Source organism: Colias eurytheme, chromosome 28 (genome assembly GCF_061535395.1).
Source record: "Colias eurytheme isolate Ceu_HAF_F1 chromosome 28, ilColEury1 Martin Lab GWU primary, whole genome shotgun sequence".
Taxonomy (NCBI): Eukaryota; Metazoa; Arthropoda; class Insecta; order Lepidoptera; family Pieridae; genus Colias; species Colias eurytheme.
The window spans coordinates 5,801,160-5,819,802 of record NC_143007.1 but is presented as its reverse complement, the minus strand read 5'-3'; the positions used below and the strand labels follow the sequence as shown (position 1 = coordinate 5,819,802).

At 33.0% G+C, this 18,643-nt stretch overlaps 1 protein-coding gene across 1 annotated transcript in view; it reads left to right on the top strand.

Annotated features, from left to right (window-relative positions):
- The first annotated feature begins 4,478 nt into the window (after positions 1–4,478).
- atos (atos homolog atossa) overlaps positions 4,479–18,643 on the top strand; it is a 28,649-nt gene continuing 14,484 nt past the window's right edge. Inside the window, exons 1-6 of the mRNA XM_090117683.1 lie at positions 4,479–4,497; positions 12,909–13,046; positions 13,933–14,043; positions 14,335–14,465; positions 15,857–15,979; positions 16,505–18,052. Coding sequence (XP_089973809.1) covers positions 12,909–13,046; positions 13,933–14,043; positions 14,335–14,465; positions 15,857–15,979; positions 16,505–18,052 — 2,051 coding nt within the window. The 5' untranslated portion in view covers positions 4,479–4,497. The remainder of the gene's footprint in view (positions 4,498–12,908; positions 13,047–13,932; positions 14,044–14,334; positions 14,466–15,856; positions 15,980–16,504; positions 18,053–18,643) is intronic.

Sequence of the window (18,643 nt, the reverse complement as noted above, 5' to 3'; positions counted from 1 at the left end):
AGGCTATATATCATCACGCTAAGACCAACAGCAGTGGAGCACTACGGGTAAAACAACAGGGCAAAGCTAGTGTGATGATAAAATTGATTTGTCCGGTAATAAGCATGAATGACTAACCATAATATAGGTAACGATTAAGTTTGTCAGGAAAGACACGGGGACATTGGAAGTATAAAATCGGAGACTTTTATTAATTTAAATATTAAATTACAAGTAATCAATGGCTGGAGGAAATCGCTATATAGCAATAAGACTGCCAATTGTTTAAATCTATACTAATATTATAAAGCTGAAGAGTTTGTTTGTTTGTTTGTTTGTTTGTTTGTTTGAACGCGCTTATCTCGGGAACTACTGGTCCGATTTGAAAAATTCTTTCGGTGTTAGATAGCTCATTTATCGAGGAAGGCTATAGGCTATATACCATCACGCTACGACCAACAGGAGAGGAGCCACGGGGGTGAAACCGCGCGGAGCGGCTAGTTAATAATAAATAAGAGTCTCTTAACAATATTTTAGAACAATAAACTATATAGTAAAGTAAATCCGCATCCTAACTCTACTTTCCATATAAAAAGTATCCCTAAAAACTAAACAATACTAAAAACTCGGATACAAAGTTCAACGTATTCCATTCAACGCTCCCCCCACCCCTGTCTAGACGTACGGGAACAGCTGACTTTTGTTATGATTCCCTCAGTGTGGCGTCGCGTCTCGCGCGGGGCGGACGTGTTCGCACACAGCAGTGACAATAAAACGTGGTGTGTGCAGGGATATGGATAGGGGTTTATTGTTGTTTTGTGGTTGTTGTAAATAAAAATAGTTTGTTGATTTTGTAGGGGTTTACAAAATAAACTCGATTTTGTTATTTTATCAAAATAACTTATACTCTGAACTCTCTTGATATTGAAGTCAGATCATAAAAAAAACACACAAATAAAATATTTGTTCAATAACTTGTTTAATTACTTATTAAAAAGTACAGCTGTACTAAACAAGCTGTGTTTAAGAATCAAAACAATTTATTTCTCTTTGTTGGTTTTAAAGTTCGATCAATCTTGTCTAGTCTAGACGGTTATGAAATTTAAATATAATTATAATAATGTAGGTAGTTGAAAGGAAGCAGCGGCCTTTTGTTTTCGCTCAGTCGCTTCTCGACGCTTGTGCTGTGCGGACGTGCGATAGTTTCTGAACAAAGATATTAACAAGAGATAATAATATTACAGTTTTATTAATTTTAATTTTTTTAGTAGCTTTTTCTTTTAATTACTTAAATAAAAAATAATGCGGTTGTTTTTCCATGTTGATGTCAAAATTAAAATTATTATATTTATTTTATTTAAATTAATTTGATACAGAATCCAATGCTTTCCCCATTTTTAATAGATTTATAATTTAATGATTTGTTTTTGTAAATTTTTGTTAATCCTTTCCTGTTTTTTATTTTCAGCCATCATAAAATGACGTTAAGACCTAGTTTTATTTAAATATAGACTGATAATTGTGATATAACTTGTGATAATAGTGATAATGTTTTGTTTATTTGGACGGAGTGAGTATGGGAATGATTATGCTAGATTAGATTAGACTTTTATTTCGTGTAGTTTGATTCAGTATTGTATTTGTAAACATATAGTACATATATGCTTATCGGGATTTATTACACAGTGAGCTTAGCTTTTATTTTAATTCAAACTTCTATAAGCGCGTTGAGAGTAAAATTTCAATGAGGCGTCATGGCAAATCCGTCACGTCACGGAGTAAGGCGACGATTTTGTTCTAAAACGTGTCGGCACACACTCTTTTTTATAACAGAATGAGTACAGTATTATCACACGATAAAAAAAAATAAACTAACAGCTTTAGGTAATTAATATATTTATAATATAAAATAATTATTTAGATGAGCACAAAATTAAAGTGTCTGTATATTTACGACTAGCTGTGTCCTGCGGTTTTACCCCCAGTGCTCCACTCCTGTTGGTCTTAGCGTGATCATATATAGCCTATAGCCTTCCTCGATAAATGGGCTATCTAACACCAAAAGAATTTTTCAAATCGGACCTGTAGTTCCTGAGATTAGCGCGTTCAAACAAACAAACTCTTCAGCTTTATAATATTAGCATAGATTAATTTCCAAAACAGCAGTACATAATTATACTTACTAAAATTCGTTACCAAATAACCGTTGTAATATATACGGTCTACTAGATTTCCGCCTGCGACTTCGCCCGCGTTTTCAAAGAAACCCGCATACTTCCCGTTCCTGCGGGATTTCCGGGATAAAAAGTAGCCTATTGTCTTATTCTGGGGCTTCAGGTACCTACATACCAAAATTTCATTGAACTATCGGTTCAGTAATATTTGCGTGAAAGATTAACAAACATCCATCCATCCGTAAAAAATTTATAATAATATGTATTAGTAGGATTCTATGCTTACTAAACTTTTTGTATTTACCAATTAAAACATGGAATTGGACATGCTTCGAAAAAAATTACGTACAAAACTGCGTGCGTCAAACACGGATAAAAATTTAGAAAAAAAATATACATCAAAATCTGGGAAATTCATTGGTTTGAGAGTTGATTTGAAATCTGCGCAAATATTAAATTGATAAACTTATTTCGCGATAATTATCTTTCACCAGTAGTTATAATGTTTCGTCTCCTTAACCCGCAGTATTAAAATTAGATTATGCTTTAGTAAAAATATATGTTTTATTTAAATTGGAAGGAAAGAAGGCAGATATATAATTCATTAGGTATAGGATAGGTAAACGACATTCAAACTCAAACTCAAACTCAAACATTCATTTATTCAATTAGACTACTATTTAGTAGCACTTTCGAATCGTCATTATGTATAGTATTTTTAACATTTACCACATTTACATTTAAAACCTTAACCTATAAAAAAATATGATTTTTCATGCAAAAATCTGATAAAATAGGAAGGAAATAAAAACAGATGGTACCTGTCAATTCCTACGTAGATATATTATGTACTTAGGTATAGGAAAAGGGACGTCTAGACCGTGTCTAGTTGAACCTAGGTCAATGTTCAGACAACAAAGGTTTTCAGGAGGGTTCATTGAATTTCATGGTACAGTGTACCCGACTGCGCGGGGAGGGTTAGGTTTTTCGTATGTATGTTTCTTTGGCACACCTTACAGCTTAAAGCGCTGGACGGATTTTGAATTATGAGGTGTTTTTAATCCTCTGAAGAAGTTATCTTCAGGGAATATTAAAATTTTCTGTATATTTGTAAATGTATGCTAATAATATAAAACTGAAGATATTTTTTGTTTGAACGCGCTAATCTCAGGATTTAAGGAACTACTGGTTCGAAATGAAAATTTATTTTTGTGTTGAATAGGTAGTCCATTTCTGGATATTTATACGTTTGTCATAGAAATTCGCGGGCTACTAATATATTATGTTAATATTTGGAATAAATATAATCATTTATATACTTACGTAAATTATTAATGAAACTAGCCTTCCGCCCGCGGCTTCGCCCGCTTTGTCTAAAACATAATAAATTATATACTAAATCTATTAAAAAAAACCGCATCAAAATCAATGATCAAAATCCGTTGCGTAGTTTTAAAGATTTAAGCATACATAGGGACATAGGGACAGAGAAAGCGACTTTGTTTTATACTATGTAGTATGTAGTGATAAAATTAGATGACATGAATGCGTCCCTAATTTTTTTAGGCCTATGACTGTATATGATCATTTTTTTCGCTTTTAAACAAAATTTATTTGTATTTAACGTTCACATTAGGAAATTTTCTTGCTTTTACAATGTCTATAATACTACCGTAGAAACAGGGAACCCTCTAATCTTGACTGTAATTTGAGACATTAATGTCTAGACTGCCGGGACCCTAGGTTGAGAGGCTAAGTTTAGTTCCTAACATTTTAATATTTACCGTTCCTATTCTTTTGGTGTAAAAGTTATTGTTATGTCTTTTTGTTGTATATTTTGTGAATTGCGATTCAAAAATTATTGTGAATAATGACCTATGATTAATTATTAAGGAAATAATTGAGTGTTTTTTATTACATAATTAAATACTCTTATTACAAATTCAAATTCAAATTATATTTATTTAAACAATATCTTCTTATATATAAAAATGAATCGCAAAATGTTTTGGTAAGCGCATAACTCGAGAACGGCTGAACCGATTTCGATAATTATTTTTTTATTATATTCCTTGAAGTACGAAGATGGTTTTTATGTAGAGAAAACGTAAATATGTACCACGGGCGAAGCCGGGGCGGACCGCTAGTAAATAAATAAAAATATTTATCGGCTTTTTTTTACATATTTTTTCAAAATATTACTAGGATAGCAGGATAACTAAGATATTCGAGTTTTGAAAGTAGTTTACACTTTACACAGTTAACAATTGATTTCCTTTTTGTTACAGGTGAGTGTACGAAATTATTTCAAGACTGTGAAGATGATAAGGAGATTGAGGCAGAGGTAAGGGGAGGTCTAAAGGAATTTGTAAAAGGTTTGAAAGGTCTTGTTGTATGGGGTAGTTGATTCTTTCAAATAGTGAATGTCGATTCGTTGTATAATATACCTAGAGGTGCCTAGAGTAAATTTACTGAACAATGTTACAGTTAATATTTTCTTAAACATGAGGGTCTGAAGATCTGTAGGTTTCACAGTGATCAATACTTATTTTATTATTGTTTGTAAATGGTTCATATTGCGTTTTTCTGTGTCATAAATACAATGTGCATACTCGCTACTTGCAACTTTTGAAATTTATTTGTCTTTCGTATAGGTTATCAGGGATTAAGTCTTAATAATTCTAGCAAAGCTAGATCTAGATTTTAATTCCTAGGGGAGAAATACGGTATTTTCTATGTATTGTCGTTACCAGGAGGGTGTTTACCACCTAGCATACTAGGAGGGGCGGGTTTTAAGGAGTTCACTTACATTGATTGCACATACAAGTAACGTTCACCTATCCGATGTGTGAGTGATTTATTATGTTAGTGTGTGTAGCGTCCGCGAATGCGTATTGATGAAAATATACTTTCACTGCGCTGCAGCTGTCGACCTGGATACGTAAACTGCGCTGCGTTTATGCAATCCTGGTACGTTTCATTTCCATTTTTATATGAAAACTAGGTTTTTTTTTGCGAGGTTTATTTAATTTGTTTGAATCCCAGCTTATTCAGAAATGAGGATACATACAAATGGAAAACCTATATAATTTTGTGTAAAGTTACAAGTAGGTACATAATTTTAACCACGTTTTCTTCATAAGTTTTTCGCATACATTTTTTGTTAGGTATTTAATACAATATTATGTTAATTATTATAACAATATCACATTTCGTGGTTAGAAGCTGTGGTTGTTGACACCTTCCGGTAAAATGATTATCTTATCTATTACAATATACACAGGAATTGTAATGAAACACCACCACAAAATATTTATTTACTGGGTTCTATTGAAATTCTCCTACTTTGTTCATTTTCAAACATTTTGTGTTGCGGGACATTTTTCATATAATAATATTATTAGTGCTACGGCCGAATGGCACTTTGAAATGTGGCTAATTAGCCACAGTTTACTGCAGTTGTCCCTTTCGCTCACGATAGTTGATGCCATCTTTGACGTCTATCGTGTGTGCGTTGGTTTGCCGTGTTGGAAGATCGAATGTTGTGTTGGTAACATATCTATACCTTTTTACTTTTAGTACTTATAGTGTTGTATTATCTGTGCTGATAATTATCATTCAGTTATTCATTTCATTATTTAAATTAAAACTAAATCACAATATGTAATTGGTTCACATCACTTCACATATTATTAAATCTACATAATATTACGTACATATTTCAAACGACATACCTATTTGAGTTTCTCGTAACGATCGTAATTGCCTAATTATTATTTGTTCTTTCTGTTAATGATAAAAACATGAGCGTGTATTTCATCATTAGTCGACGTGTCTAAGACTTTCCCGTTAAACAAAGCATTACAATATGTATTTATATTATGGTAAAAAGTAAAAATTTATTAATTATGTACCGGCGTATCCTTCAACTTTAAAAATCATATAAAGGCCAAAAACATTTGCAGTTTCCGCTATTAGGTAAAATTTATTGAGAAATAGTATCTCACAATATTATGAATATTGATTAATAAATAAATAATAAATAATAATAATAATTAGAAGCAAAAAAATCTACTGATTCACGGGTCAAGTACCAGGCGTTCATAATTACTATGGAAGTGAGATCATCGACTATGAAATATACCTAAACCTAAATTCGGGAGTCCCTTCCAAGGTAATTTAATCTCTATATCGATCGTGCTTGGTACCGTTATCACGTGAGATAAACGTGCTGTTAAAATAAAAGTGGATGGCAAATTCGTGCCAAGGTTCATTATGCTGTTGCGTCAACTCATTACACTCGCCCAGACCACTCGACGCCCATTTCAATACGACATCGATTTATTTTTCAATCCTTCATTAGACGCTGTATTCCTTCAAGCGCTGCACTTTGTTTGAAAATAGAACGCGATTACAGTTAAGCGTTTTAAGCGCCCGATATACGAAGCCATTTAATATATTATGGAATAGTTTGAAGCACTTTAAGCTTGAAACGTGTATTTTCAGCACGGCAACAGCGTATCTATGTCAGAAGGGCTCGGGGGAAGCTGTGACGTAAAAGTGCATTCGAATTTCGAGTTATTTTAAAAAGTCATATGTCGAAAATTTATAAGATCGAACGTAACTTTTATGTTTACATGGTAAGGTTCAAAATCAATTGCACTTCCGAGTCACCTTGATATTTTTCAATACGACAAGGTCGATTGTGCTATGATTCTACATTTAGAACTGTATTTAGCAGGAATAAGGTCGGTTTTTGAATAGCTGTTTTTGTTTAGTGGTGACACGAGGCGATTACCATACAAAGGCCGATTGGATTTGAACGTGGATTCGACGACTGCTAACTACGGATTGTTAATTTCATTATTAATTCGATAAATAATTAACTTAGTTCGTACGATGACGAACTGAAAACACCAATTCTAGATCAATTATGACAATCTTTATTAAAAGACGCTTGATTAGAAATAATCTCAGTTAGTACATTTTTCAGTATTATTATGATTTAAAAAAATTAAGAAAGAAGAAGAAGAATTTTATAACTATAATTAATAATATGTAAATTGTAAAATAAGTTATTTATTTAGCTCAATATAAATGGAAGGAAAGTTGGTAACGGCACAACGGTTAATAAAACTGTATAAAAAACACATTTATCGATTTAGTTATTGTACATTGAACTCTATTTTATTGGCAATAGAGCTAGTTTACACTTAAATAAAATTGTTTTGTTTTGATTTTTTTAAATTAGTATGCTTATCATTTATGTATGCCTAGTACTTATGCGCGAATTATGTTAGATATATTGTTAGTTTTGTTTCATTGTTTTTATGATATCTTGTATGAAAAAGTTTTTTTAATATTATTTAACCTTAGATATTTTTTTTCCTCGGTTTGTAATGAGTTTTTACCTGAATTTAGTCACTTAGCTACTTATGTATGTATTTGTTTATTTTGAAATAACATCAGCTGTTACCTGATTTTTAATATTATTGGGTTCAAAGGAGGTCTATTACGTTTTAATTTAAATAGGTTTAAATTATAAAACGTAGTTTGTGCTACGCCCACCGACAAGAACAGCTCATAAATAAAACATAAATATTTTAAATACGTAGAAACAAGCGTCTAAACAAAAAGTTCACCTCTTACATTTTTGCACTATGTTATCCACATGTTACTAGGATATTATGAAAACAAGGAGATTAGATAAAAATTTGCGCGAACATTGTTTGAAAATTGAACAACGTCTCATCTAGGCCACTTCAGACGAGAGCGAGATAGCGTATATTATGATATAGCACACGCGTGAAAAGGACAGATATATAGATGTTTGTCAACATCGCGCAATTATATATTTAGAATCTACATACTTCCGCGATATAGTGTTGCCACGTTTGTGGAATATTAAGATTAACGGCCGCTTGATTTGTGTGTTATTTTAAGATTATATAAATGTATTAACTCATTATTTATTTTGAATACATTAAAGATTTAGTTTTTTTACTAAAGAAGTAAAGATGATATCGAATAATAAACAAATATTTGTCTTTTTACAAATTAGAATGTTACGTATAATTACAAACAAAGAATTAAATATTATTACGCACAAAGAATTTTCTGTATATTAGGTATATATATTTTTACATTTTCTTAGTTAGTTTTTTTAAACATGGATTATCATTATAAATTCATTACTGAAGCTATTTAAAATTGCACGCCTCATATGCGAAGCGTTGAGGTGGGTACTACCGTGGGTACTACTGTCACTTCGCGCAAAACATCTGATTTTTCAAACTTAAAATGTCTTTATGTATCATACATTGCACTTGTAAGATAATACATACACACACATATTAAGAAAAAACACTATTTTTAACGTTCATGATATTTTTGATGTCATTTTTGTTATTTAAACTAGTTAAAAAACAGTTTAAAAAAGTTCTGTCTTGGACGTCCGTGTGTCTGTATGTGCGGATCCTTTTTCTTGTTAACACGATAGCGACCGAAATACTTTACTAATCGAGTCTTTTTTTTTCTCTTACGCTTGAGTATGCTCAGGAATAAACCCTTGAAAAACCCTTAATGAACCCTTTCATTTTTCAGGGTCTGATTCGATGTGGTTTAATTGTTATTAAATAAACAAAAATAATAATTAATAAATATTTATTAAAAAAAAATTATGAGGCGTGCACTTTTGGATTTTCCAAATTATTTTAAGTTTTTATTCGAGAAAAAACGCGTGGCGTTGGTAGTCTAATAATAAAAAACATTGTTTTAAATTGTGTAATTTTTATACTATTGTTGTACTTTGGTGTTAAGAAATAATAAATTGATTAACTATGTACATAATAATATAATATAGTACCTATAGATTAAAGTTGCATATAAAGATAAGCCGTAATCAGTGTTTTTAGGTCACTTTCAGTTATTAATTATTATGTAATAGGTAATATGAAATCCTCACAATATAAAATTTGCAAATTCGTAGATAACATTAACAAAGAATAAGTACCATGAACCATCAGGTAGTAACGGCTAAATCAATGTTGATAAATTTTAAATTTTTGCACATTTCTTACCTACTTAAAATAAATATTTGGAATCTGGATGTTTGCTTTTATTTTGTTAACGTCTTAGAGTTTAAGCGTGTTTTTTTTAAACTAAGTATTTTTATTATTTTACCTAACTTCGCGGTTTGTCTATAATTAATTAATCTAAGTAGGTATACTAATATTCTAAAGCTGGAGAGTTAGTTTGCTTGAACGCGCTAATCTCAGGAAAAACGGGTCCGATTTGAAAATCTATTTTACTGGCAGTCTATTTATGGAGGAAGACTAAATAGAGAAGATGAAATTGTTTGTTTCTTACTATTTAAGTTAACTCGAAACCTTTTTCGACTCATTAAAAAACTAACTTACCTTTATTATAATATTATGTACTAGTGGTCCGCCCCGGCTTCGCCCGTGGTACATATTTCGCAATAAAAAGTAGCCTATGTCCTTTCTCGGGTATCAAAATATCTCCATACCAAATTTCATGCAAATTGGTTCAGTAGTTTAGGCGTGATTGAGTAACAGACAGACAGACAGAGTTACTTTCGCATTTATAATATAAGTATGGATTTCTATCCTTGAGACTTGAGAGTAATATTACGAACACAAAAATGATAACACAAAAATTAAGTTTTTTTCCGTACCTAGACAATTTTTGTAGATAGGTAGGTATTTATTACAAAACATGTTTTTATTTACTTACTACACAGTGTAAATACAATAACATACTATTAAATATTGTATAAGTCATTCCGGATGTAGGTATATGTACTTTATTTTTAAGTCGGTAAAGAATTAGTAAAAGTATTTTTTTTTGTAATTTCACAAGTGACCTAGTTTTTACGGTTGTATTTAGTCTATGAGCATTATAATTTATGATTACGTTTTATAATTTACCAGCTTTCCGCCCGCGGCTTCATCCTATATCTCAAGTTGGATCGAACTGCACATGGTGTGCGAATTTTATTATAATCGGTTAAGTGGTTTAGGAGTCCATTGAGGACAAACATTGTGACACGAGATTTAGGTATAATATATATATTAAGATTTGCTCTTAAGTATTATCTCCAAAATATAAAGTATGTTATTAGATAGATAAGTTAGTAGTAAGATTCTTTACAATAGGTATTTTTAATTGAAACAGGTCTTTTGTCGGTTTAAAGATATTTCAAGTTTTAACTTTTAATAAAAAATAAACCATCTGATAGCCAAATATAATTCAGGTATGAAGAGCCTTTTTTCGTTAAATTAAAAAAAAGTATGTAGTTTTACCACATATTAGTATTAGTAGTTTATGTTTATGTAGAGTAGGTAAGTGAAATTAATTTTAATGAAAAAGGAATTGTTTTTATAAATATGTATGTAGTTATGTAATGACGATTCAAAAGTGCTTCTAGAAGAAGTCTAATTGAATATAAATAAATTTTTGAGTTTGAATTTATTAATAAATACCTGTATTTTGCGTTATTTTAACTAATAACTAGGTAACTATACTAATAAAATTAGCATAAAAAAGATCTTTTTTAAAATTCAGTCAGATAACTCATCCAACTTACATAATATTAAGTATTAGGTTTAATAATAGCAGGAAATTTATTCATAAATAAACATGACATGGATATTTATTATTTACTAAACATTCATTCATTGTCTTATGCAATACTTTGCAATATTTAAATGTAAAATTAACGCTTTAGTGAAAAATATATGCAAACATGGTTCGTATCATGATTTTTCGCTACTTCCCGCCAAAAATATAACTTTTTCTAATTCATAGTAAAAAACAAAGGCATTTACGTAACCTCTTTGTTCTTATCTAGAACGCGGCTATGTCAGTGCCGGGGTGTGGCTTGCAGCGCCCTTGACACACATCCAATGCAACCCCTTGGAAAATCTCCAATCGCTTCAAGCGCACCACCGTCTAGTTATACTATGAACTATGAAGCGCTCGAACCGCTGAGTGCTACAGGCCGCTCTACTTTCAAGCGCTTGAAGAACAGTACCGTTTAGAAGGGCCGCGGAAGTAGGTCGCTGCAGCGCTGAATTTGAAATGTACGTTCTATTTTTAGAAGTAGGACGTTAGCAACAGGGCCTACCGAATTGGGCCGAATACGTAAAGGCGGGAATTTAATCTGTGGCAGTGTTTATGGTTCATAGTCTATAATCTATTGTTTTGAATATTTTCATTGTCTATTATTGTAGGCTCTAATTTCAAAATTATATGTTGCAACTTGCAAACTAGATTTTGTTTCAAGGATTTTTGTAATTGCTTATATTAATAGATACTAATAATTACTATTTTATAGATCACAGTTATTTAGTTTTTAATGGACTAGATTCAAAAATAAATATTTTAATTGATATCTGAATCGATTTATAAATCCTTTGTTTTTTTTGAAGTGGAACTCTTCATTCAATGTTGGTAACAAATGTTTTTTTTTTCAATGACATAGATGTGATAACCAAAGTTTTCCATCAACATAATTGATAATATGTATGTTTAAATTTTTCCACATAGTGTGTTTTTATTTAAGCAAAAGATAATTTTCATGTCAATAATAACAATAGTCCATTGAAAAGTTACATTTGGGGTTGCGTTTTTTAGAGGACGCAATTTTATTTTTTTGATGTGTAGGGAGGGTCAGTGTGAAGCTATCACCAAGTTTGTGGGGTCGCCACCCTTGTCCCACGGCCGCCATCTTGAAAATAGCGGTTGAAATGGTTTTTACGATATATCTCAATATTTATCTGATAATAAAACAATGTTAACATTATTTGTTGCAAATTAAATTCTCTACAACTTAGGTTCAGTAACTTTTTGTCGTAGAACTATAAACAAAAAAGTTATAAGCGAAAATGTTCTTTCTCTCAATTATAAGTTACATAAATAAAAAGGAAAGATTCAGTCTCAAAAAAAAAAACTGCAGAGAACAAAGATAATAATTATTTTATTATAAAGCACTACAAATAGAATAATTAAGTTTACGTGATTAACAAATAATGATAGGAATTTTTCGATACGAAACAAGAACAATATTGTTAACATTAATTTACTATGATCATCTAATTGTGGTGTATTTAATTATATTATCATCATCACGGAATAGTTGAACTCAAACTCAAACTTAAATATATATTTATTCAACTAGAGATCTTTATGAAGCGCTTTTGATCAGTCGTAATAAATATATTAAAATTTAAAATTACTTATTGGTTCGGAAAGCAGTTTCTACAAAGAAAAGTTGACAAGAAACTCTTAATATCTAGGGAAGGTAGGTATATTATTAGGTCATAGGTATAATTATTAAAGATAGATTTAATAGTAAAATAAATATTCCAGTCACTCATTACAATATCTTTATCCTGCGTTATAATATAATTATTTAAGTGAGAGTACTTATATTTTCGTTTACAATTTACGATACAAGATACATATTATAATCTTATAGCCACTAGCTGCTGATATAGCTCTTTCTTTACGAAAGCATTTGCACGACAAATTCATTTAGGGTAAAAAGGCGTACAGCATTCTTTCGTTCTTCTTAGTGCGTTCGAAAAGATTCTATGCAATGTTCTAATACTGAACAACAATAAGTTTTCGTTTACACTAAAAGATCACGAAAGAATGCTCTTGCTCTAGCTCTATGTTCGTTTGATGTAAATGCACTGTAATACAAAGTAATGACATGGAATAATATTCCAGATGCACAGTAACGAAGCAGCGCCCGGCGGGCCGGCGCTGCTGCAGCAGCTCGGGCGGCTGATCGTGCGCTCGCGCAGCAGCAGCCCCGCGCGTGCTGCACAGCCGCATAGGCACAAGCTGCCGTCCACCAGCAAACAGGTCGGTGTGATAATTGTGCAGTAGTTTAGGTGTCCAGCACAACATTGTTAGTATAAGTACAGTACCCCTAGTGTGTGTACGCCGAATTAGTATGGGAAATCGAACAGCGCCCCTAGCGGACGTATGGGGAAGCTTTGATTCCCCATACAAATTTCGCTGTGACGCAGACGCGATAGTAACGTTTCGTACTCGATCAAACTGACACTAGGGACACAGGTACAGGTACAAACTGTCGTCGATCAGCAAACAGGTATGTAGTTCAGCTGATCAGCTGTGAAAGTGATCAGATGATCAGGGGACCAGGAGTGCAGCATTGTTAGGAGATATAGGCAGGAGCTGCCGTCCACCAGCAAATAGATTAGCAGACCCCAGTACCTTAGTAGTTTGGTGTGTGGTGCTGTAGTCGACCAGGTTTCCAGCAGTTAAGCTGTTTAGGAGACCAGCAGTACAGCATTGTTAGAAGATACAGGTAGAAGGTGCCGTCTACCGGCAAACAGGTTGGTTTAGTAGTTTAGTAGGATAGCTGCAGTGTCGTAGTCTAGTAGTATACAAGTTTATAACAGACCATTATTATAGCAGTTCAGCAGTTTAGTAGACCATTAGTTCACCATTATTTGGAGATAGAGGCAGAAAGTGCCGTCCACTAGCAAACAGGTCGGTTGTCTAGCAGTTTAGTAAACTAGCGGTTTAACAATCAAGCAGTCAGAAGTTCAATATTACAATTCAGCAATCGAAAAATATAGGAGTATTAATTAAGTAACATGATAACTTCACATTTGGGTTACCATAACTGAAGATAACTTGAAGTGAAAATTAGAGAAGCACTTCATAGAACAAAAAATATAAATCTGTATTGATTTTTAAAACATTTTGTTAACAATTTCAGATAATAACCCAACCGAAATACGACTCGGATGAGCCACGGCCGGGCATCGAAGCGGCACTCGACAACCACGTTCAGTCGCTTTGGAATGAGCAGATACCCATTTGTATAGAGGTGTGTACTTTTTCACTACTTACTTATTTTTTTCTTCGTTTTTTTTCTCCTGTATTCTTCAAAAGTTTGATGGCAAACCGCATGTGAAAACAGCCTTAGCATTGATCCAGCGTTCTGGATTATGGACTATGGCCTAATCTTTTATGTGATACGTCTGTATTGATGATGATGTGCTTCTTACTGCCTTGCATAAGATAAACATTTATTTATTTAATTAGACTTTTTAAAGAGCGATATAAAATTCTTTATTGATAAAATACATAACCTAAAACCCAAAACCTAAATTTCCAGGTGCTCCTAGCGCCCTCCTGCCAAGACTGCTACATGTCCATGTGTCGGCTGGAAGAAACCGCCGCGTACGACAAGTTGCACTCTACACGCGGGTTGCTGCTCGAACGGTGGACCATGAACGCTGTTAGCAAGTGAGTGTTCAATACAATACAGTATAATATAATACAATACAGTACAATACAATAAAATACAGTGCAATGCAATACAGTGCAATGCAATACAGTGCAATACAATACAGTGCAATACAATACAATAAAATTATAAGTTATTTTTATTTACATTCAATCATTCCTACAATAACAGTTTTCCTATTACGATACGGAGGTTTAATTTACAATACAATGCAATATAATGCAATACAATATAATACAATACACGTAAGAAAGGCACACTTTACACGATAAATTATTTATTACAAAATATAATTTAATCATAGAATGTTTTAAAATAGACAAAGTATTGTAAGTATTATAATTATTATAGACTAGCTGTTCCGCGCGGTTTCACCCCCGTGGCTCCACTCCTGTTGGTCGTAGCGTGATGATATATAGCCTATAGCCTTCCTCGATAAATGGGCTATCTAACACCGAAATAATTTTTCAAATCGGACCAGTAGTTCCCGAGATTAACGCGTTTAAACAAACAAACAAACTTCAGCTTTATAATATTAGTATAGCTAAGGAAGTTTTTAAATTGAGCTGATTGGTCCAGTTTTAAAATAAATGCAGAAATATTTGAGATACTTAAGTTATTACAAACGGATATACAACTAATATTTTCCTGTTTTCAAATGTATTTTATTCTACTACAAAAGATAATCAATTATATATTAATTTGTTAAATAAATCAAATGGTAATTAACATAGTTTCTTAATTACCTACTTATGTAATGATATATATTTCTAGAATAATTATATAATTTATTAATATCTATACTATCTATACTAATATTATAAAGCTGAAGAGTTTGTTTGTTTGTTTGAACGAGCTAATCTCAGGAACTACTGGTCCGATTTGAAAAATTCTTTCGGTGTTAGATAGCCCATTTATCGAGGAAGGCTATAGGCTATATATTATCACGCTACGCCAACAGAAGCGGAGCAATGCGCGTGAAACCGCGGGGAACAGCTAGTAATTTATATAAAACTAACTAAACTATATAAAAATGGTTTGAACTATGCCTAAAACTTAACAAATTAAATACTTAAACTTTTCTCGAGAACCAATCTATCTATTTAACAAAACCGCATCAAAATTCAATGCGTAGTTTTAAAGATTTAAGCATACATGAGACAGGCAGACAGCGGCAAGCGACTTTGTTTTATACTATGTAGTGATGATGAAATTAATTCTCAACACTTAAATTATATCGTTCATTTTAATTAGTTTATAGAATGCTTTAATAAACATCATTTTTTTTTATGGCACAGTTAACAGAAAATTTCTGTTCAATTAATTTCTTTTTTTAAATAAAAAATTACTTTATTATATTATGTTAATGCATATTTCTCTAATTTTACAGGAACACCGACAGCCCGCCGGCCATTTCGCCTCTATGGTTGATGAATGCTATCCGCTCGCAGCTGCATTTCTCCCAGCTATCAGCTTGGAGAGCCACATTGAAACGGGCCCAGCCGGAGCGGAGGTATAGATGTACAGATATATTTTTATTTGAATCGCAATTCGTTGACAGTGTGTTTTTGTTATTTTTCATTTGTCAGTGGGTAGTTTATAAAAATTCAATTATTTATGGATTTAACTACATTTTGTTAATTAACTATTTATTATTACACTGGCTCCAGAAAACTGACGTGATTATGTCTTTTTTTATACAGTGGACATTAGTTTTTATTATCTGTATAATTATTTTAATGATGATTGTTCATTTATCAAATAAGATATCTTTAAAAAACATTCTCATTTCTTACTGCTTTTGTTAATTATTTATTATTTAAAGCCTTTGATCAGACATTTGAAGACATGTATGTATAATATATGGTACCTAGGTTGTTTCCATTTTTACGTGTCTGTTTGCCAGTTGGTACAGGCCTCCTCCAACCATTTCCATGTTGCTAATAAAATCAATTATTTTTCATACATTTTTATACTCAGTTTACATTTTTATATTCAGATTGCATGAATTAAGCCTAGTGCCTTTTATCATTTACAGAAGGAAACTCAGCCGCGAGACATGCAACATAAAGAAGATAGAAGCGAACTGTGACGTCACCGACCTAGAAGAATGCAAGCTGAACATCGTCTACTCCATCAAAATGGCCGCCGAATACAACATGGCTGACTTCCCGCGCCCCCCCACTGACCACACCTTCCCCTTAGCCAATATCGGCAATAATATCTACCTCAAAGTGGTCCTTAACAGCCTCCCACGTCTAGATGACATACCTCACGTTAAATGTTTCTGCAAAAGAAGAACCAGCAAGGAAATTCCGCAGAATATACACGAGGAAATCATCGGGAAGCTCAACGATCTCAGTATTGGCAGGAAATATCCAAGTGATGCCATCAATTCCAATGTTGGCAATACCAGCAGGAGACTGTCCATCATATCCAACCCTGGCTCCACGGAATATCTATACTCGAGCTGTGATAAGAAAATTCTGGACGATAGAATGCTAACTCCGTGCAGTGAAAGTGGAAAACACAAGTGCAGTTGTGACGATGAATCCGATGAAAAGAAAACGCCCAAAAAACTCGACGAGAGACGGATAAAAGAGATAGCTAAATACAAACGTCGGTTACGGAAAGAGTGCAAAATTAAACGGCTCTGTGACAGTACATCGTCTGACGGGGAAATAAAGAAAGAAACGCATACGTCCATACCGATATTACAAGCGGCTAGATTTGACAGATTCAGAGCAATCGGTTGCTATAGAAACCAGACATATCTAACTCTGCCCGCTAGTAGGATAGAGAGCAAATCTCCGTTTATAGAATCTATAAATATACAACCGCCTGAATTCAAAAAGACTAACACAGTTGGGACGCAGACAGACGATATATCCTGTATATGTGGTAACAAAATGCTCATGAAATGCTCTACCTGTTTTGATACCATCAAAACGGGTATGGTCAGATCGGAAGGCAGCTACAACTTGGCAGAGAACGGAGCGAGGCGAAAGCGAAGCGATGACGAGCGGTCGTTGAAAAAGCTAAAATGTGATATAAGTAGTGATAGTGATAATACACAGTGTGATATAAGTTTAGGTAGTGATAAGTGCGATGTGGTTAAACGGCCCAAATTGCGACGATTATTTCCCATCAACGACAGGATTGAGAAGATAGTGAGCGATCGGCAGAATAATGACATACAAGAGTTGAAACTGCGGGACGATGATTCTGTACTGCAGAAACCGGAGCCAAAACGGCAGAAGACATACTCTATAAACGAGGACTATGTTTTATATGAGAAATGTGACTACGGATCTATAGATTGCGATCTCGATTCACCAAAAGACGAAAAATTTCCTGAAGTGCGGAACGATCAAGCACAAAAAGAAGACAAGTTTGAAGTTCGCAAGGATCAGATACCTTCTCCGAGTGAGATGGACAGATTCAGGTGGAGGTTCGATTCCGCAGCATCCATGGTGTTCCACACGAAGACTGGTCTGCCGTTGACTTCAAGTCCGGCCCCTTTGAGACGAGGCAATAATTGCTTTGATTTTGACGACTCGATTAATGGTGTGTCTGGGATTAAGAGGTACGTTTTGTTTGTTTGTTTGTGTTAAGTGCTGGTAGAGGTGGTATAACCTTAATTTTCTACACTAGTATTATAAAGAGGAAAACTTTGTTTGATTGTAATGAATAGGCTCATAAACTACTGGACCTATTTTAAAAATTCTTTCACCATTCAAAGCTACATTATCCACGAGTAATATAGGCTATATATCATCATGCTAAGACCAACAGGAGCGGAGTAATGCGGGTGAAACCGCGCGGCACAGCTAGTTTTATATATTTTCTATAGGAGAGCAGACGCGTCGCTTATTATTAAATTGCTTATATCTATTGCTTAGTATTAAATTTATAGTAATTTAACTAGTTGAGATATACTAAGATTACGGATTAAGGTTTTGTGATATTTTAATAGTTTCTAAAGTCATGTTAACAGTTAAAATGGAATTAACAAATTTAAGTTAAGGTTAAGAAAACTGCAATTTTTTTCAATATTTTCTAAATAATTTTTTTGCTCGATTTTGAGTTGATGATGCAGATGTGGTTTTACTATGACATTTTATAGTAAAAATGAATCGCCAAATGTGTTGGTAAACGCAAATCTCGAGAACGGCTG